General features: G+C 40.3%; 1 protein-coding gene across 1 annotated transcript in view; it reads left to right on the forward strand.

Annotated features, from left to right (window-relative positions):
• The window catches only part of nlgn2a (neuroligin 2a), a 186585-nt gene that overhangs the window by 95324 nt on the left and 86409 nt on the right, over nt 1–4852 (forward strand). The window contains exon 3 of the mRNA XM_020623522.1: nt 3413–3466. Within this exon, the coding sequence (XP_020479178.1) occupies nt 3413–3466 (54 nt within the window). The remainder of the gene's footprint in view (nt 1–3412; nt 3467–4852) is intronic.

Below are 4852 nucleotides of genomic sequence, written 5' to 3' on the forward strand. Positions count from 1 at the left end.
CCCTCCCCCCCCCCCCCCCCTGCAAAAAAGTTACTCTTATTTCTTTGATAGGCAGCTTAGTATTTAAACTTTCTACCACTGGATAAACTTTTTAGTAAATGTTGATGGCCATCAATCATTCATGTCTTTTTAGTTGTATTGTGCTATGTGCAGCTGTTGATCTAGCTAATAATGTGTAACAATCTGCTAAAAAGGTGCTGTGGATTATGTGGCTTTTACTCCCATGTGTTTCAACGAAAAGCTAAAACGATCGGTTTATTAGGGACACCTAGCAAAAACTAATGTAGCCAGATGTAATAGTCCTGCTATCCTCCCTTTATGAAGGTGGTAATATTCAGGTTTTCTTCAAGCTGTTTCAGATGGGTGTTGATTCAGCTGTGTGATCATTTTGGCAGCTGTGCTGTTGTTAAACTGTGTTGCATTAAACAGAAGGGTATTTCTGTTATTGAACTTAGCCTGAGATGTAAATTCAGTTCAGTTAAATTTTATTTATATAGTACCTAATCAAGACAAAAGTCACCTCAGGGCACTTTACACAGTAAGGTCTAGACCGTACTCTTATTATTATGACAGAAGAAAAACCTAACGGCGTGGAGGAGAAACTCCCTTTAACAGAAGAAACCTCAGACAGACCCCGACTCTTGGTGGGCGGCCTTCTGCCTCGACTGTTTGGGGTGAGTGGATAGAGGAGAGAGAAAAGAAGAAAAGCAACGAGACACAACAAACAATTAAACAATGGTCAGGTTGATGTGGCCGGTGACTGCTCATCAGAGACAGAGCGCCAGAGCCAGGGTAACCAGCAGAAAGGTACAGGGAGAGAGAGAGGAGACACAAAGTTAGTGATGTGTAATGGTGGCATATAGATGTGAGGAGAGGAGCTCAGAGCATCCTGGGACAACCCTCAGCCTAGGCTTATAGCAGCATAACTAAGGGAAGGAGAAAATAACAGAAATATCTGCCAGTATAACGCAGCACAATTCAACAACAGCACAGATGTAAAAATAGTCACACAGCTGAACCAACACCTCCCTGAAACAGTTTGAACAAAGCCACCGTCACCTTCATGAAGGATTTATCGCATTAGTTTTTGCTAAGTGTACCAAATAAACTGCCAGCTAAGTGTATCAGCAGAACCTTCACTGCCAACTTAGTGTTTCATTAATTTCCACTACAGCATTCAATCATTGCAACTCAAGCATGATTGATGTTATTTATGGTCAACCACTTGGTTAAGATCATGGCAACACTGTTGTCTTGTTTTAGCTTAAAAACTATCAAGACAGAATCTGTGCAGTTTAAATAACCCCCATCTCTGGTGTCCAAAGTTTGTGCTTATACCTACCATTTACCCCAACCAGCCCTTCTATGAAATCTGTGTTTATAAGATCATAAAGCGTCCTGAATTGTAGAACCTTGTACATAAATATGCAGTAATTACATTTTCTTTTAAACATACTGTGTTTGGCAAAACCATTTGGTAGTTTATACATCTGATTTCAACAGGTCCTAGCCATTTAGACTAAGTAGTAACAAAAACACATATGAATATGAAATATGAAAAAAATAACTTTAGCAACACTGACTTCCTGAAAGAGTCTGCTTTTTATACTTGAAAGCACCAAAGATTGACATAAGGTGCGCTTACTAGCTTTCAGCCCGTTTTCTTTACGTACATCTTATATCCTGCCTTCATTGTATATGAAGTTTTTAGGTGCTTTTATTTTGGAATTCCTGTGTTAGAGGTCCTTTAGAGGCTGCCCATTCATGTCTCCTGGATGAATAACAGATATTCAGCCATCCTAAATGTATATCTTAAAGGCTGTATATGCCTGTATTTCCTGTTCTGTACAACACCATAAAAAGAACAGACCTTTCCAGTTCATTAGTTACTGTTATGTTTTTAAGTAAGTGGTTTTTTTTTCACAAATACAAACAAAATTGCAGTCTCCAAAGTGGATTAATCAGATGAAAGTGAAAGCAATGCAAGGTGGAGAGTACTCAGCCTGAAAGCTGTGGGTACACGTCTTGAAAGTGCCGGTGAATAGTACATTGAAATAGATTTTGTTACAACCAGAAATATGATTTCTTTTTTCAGTGATACCTGTATATGAATGAAACATCAAGGAACAATTCCAAGAGAGAGGATGATGAAATAGGACCCAGATCAAAGCTGTTTTTGTAGCATTCTTCTAAAGGCTACCCTTCCTGATTATGGGTCTGTGAGGAGAAGTCGAGGAATACTTAACAAAGCCTAATGACAGTTTGTTCACAATCCGGTTCCTTGAATGTGGACCAAGTAGTTCATCAACAAAAAATAATAAAAAAAAAAGTTCAGAGATGATGATGGAAGGGAAAGAAGTGGCAATTTCTCTCTGTGTGTATCTCTCCTGCTCTTTCCTTTTCTCTCCACCTCTCTTTTCTTACCAAAAGCAGCCAGTGGCCAGAAAGGGGATCAAATTACATTCACCTTTTAGCTGCTCTCCTCTGCGCAATTAGCGTCACGCTTACTTGTCATTTCAAATTGACACACTGCTGTTGTGCTGTGTAATTATTTACCTGGGGAATAGTTCTCTGGTTTACCTGCTAAATAATGACAAAACACACACGCACACACTCACTGACGTTTACACACTTCAAGACACAGAAGCACCTGTGGTCCTGTTTTATGTGAAACATGGTTAATATGCCTTTTTAGTTTTACAAGGGCACTGTCTGTGTGCTTACTAGTTGCCGTCTAATCAAAGGCATCTTTGTGTGTGTGTGTCTGTCTAAAACTGTCTAACTGACTTTAAAATGTTGTGTGCTTTCACTGCTTAAATGTCACAGTTAAAGGTTTGGGGGTTTGAGCATCAGGACCCAAACCCACTGCTTTTCCCATAGGTGTCCTCTTCTTTGCCTGTCCTTTTTTTAATTGTCTCTTTTTGTGCTCACTTGGTGGGAGGAAAAGGGCTGGGTCCTGTTCTTCAAACTGCAGAGATTTTATTACGCCACATCCTCCCCCCACTCCCTACACCACCCTCCCCCACCCCTCACCTACAGCCCACCACCCACCCAGCCAGCTGCCACAGAGGTTAGACTCAGGGAAGCAAGAGGGTATAAAGGCGAGAGAGCATAAATAATGGCAGCTGTTTTCCTCTGCAGGGGGAGAGAAGGAAATCACTTCCAAAAACAGTTTTCTTTGATCTTGTGTCTTTTCTTGTGATAAATCTGTGTCTGTGATGCCTTTTGTTTTTGCTTTTATACTCTTTTTAAGAAAAAGGAAAACAATGAGCAAACATGAACTCTTGCTGATTTGTCCTTTTTGCTCTTGCTTCTTTTCTTTTTTTGATATTCTTTTTTTTTCCGTTTTTGCCAGTAATCTTTTTTGAATTTTCTCTTTTCTCTTTTTCCCCCCTTTTTTTCTTAACCCTAGGTCCGCTCACAAAAAAACACGATGAATCTTCAATGAACAAGCCTCGAGACGAAGGTATTTTTGTTGCATGTTTTTCCTTTTTTCTTGTTTTGAAGTCTTTTTGGGGGATGTGTACACACACAGTAGAGTGGAAAACACACACAAAGGCAGACATTTGTTAGGTGGGACTTTGGATATGAGATGCATACCAGTGTGTTGGTGTTAAGTGTATGTGCTGACTGTTACAATTAAAAAGCTGTCTTTTTTTATGCAAATCATCAGCCTTATGTAACCTTGGATGATCATAATGCCTGGCTAATGGAACCCAGATACCTTTAATCACAAAGCCAGCTACAGGCACTTGTGTGTGCTTTATCTCACTCTGAAGTAATAAGAGAGCCTCGAACATCATCATCACAACCACTGTGCCCTTGAAAATACATTGGCCAACTAACAACATTGTCTCTGAAACCAAACTGACATTGTTTCTGAAACTGTCGTCAGGATTTTGAGCAAGAAAGCATCTATTGAGACGGGCTTACACAATGAGGTGCATTATTGTTGCTCCTCAATCCCCAGCTCAGTGATGAAATTGTTTTTGAGAAAGGACCTATACAAATATTAAGCTAGCCCTATTCCAAGTCAATGATGATAACATCAAATAAAGTAAGGAAAAAAAATTGGGGACATCCAAGGACACTTGTGCACTGCTCTAGGAGATGTGGTGCTAATCGGCTGCTAGTGTGCGTCTCCCACCTGCAGCACATGCACTCCGGAGGTAATTTTATCTGCACTCTCATGTACCCCCCTCATCCCCCTTGTTCTTTTGTGCCTGTTTCTTCTAGAAAAAGATGATGTTTTGACATATTTCTCTTTATGCTGTTTTGAGATTTGTGCGGGTGCATCTTTTTTCTTGCTCCATGATGCTCTTTGATTTGGGGTATTTTTTTCAAGTTGGGAGCCAGAGGGAGTTTGACATGAGGTGATCAAGCACACTGGCACAGACGCACCTTTTTGAGCTGCCAAAGCCAGCAAGCCCAGTCATGACCCCTGTCCTCCCCCCCTCCCCCCCCTCCCCTCCTCTAAATAAGTCTTTCACCCCTCATCACAACAGACAGTTAACTTCATTTGAATGGGAACTCCTAATTCCATCATAATTGCTGTTTTTTTCCACACTCTGGGATTTAATTCTAGTGGAGGAAAACTTGCTCCAGTATATTTTATTATACTGCCTGTAAGGGGTCACATTTTAAGTCTCCCTCAACTCAAAACTGTGCTTTTTTTTTGTCACTAGACTTCGATGTTTGACCTTTACTGTGCGGAGTTGGACACTAGAAAGCTGTTTTCACAATCCATCTGTTTAAGGGGAGAAAATTCCTCTGTGCTCACCTTGAATTTCAGTTTAAGTTGTGTAATTTTATTTATTTGAGGCCAATCAATATGACACACTTGTGAAACTGA

The sequence above is a fragment of the Monopterus albus genome, unplaced genomic scaffold, assembly GCF_001952655.1.
Source record: "Monopterus albus unplaced genomic scaffold, M_albus_1.0 scaffold303.1, whole genome shotgun sequence".
Lineage (NCBI taxonomy): Eukaryota > Metazoa > Chordata > Actinopteri > Synbranchiformes > Synbranchidae > Monopterus > Monopterus albus.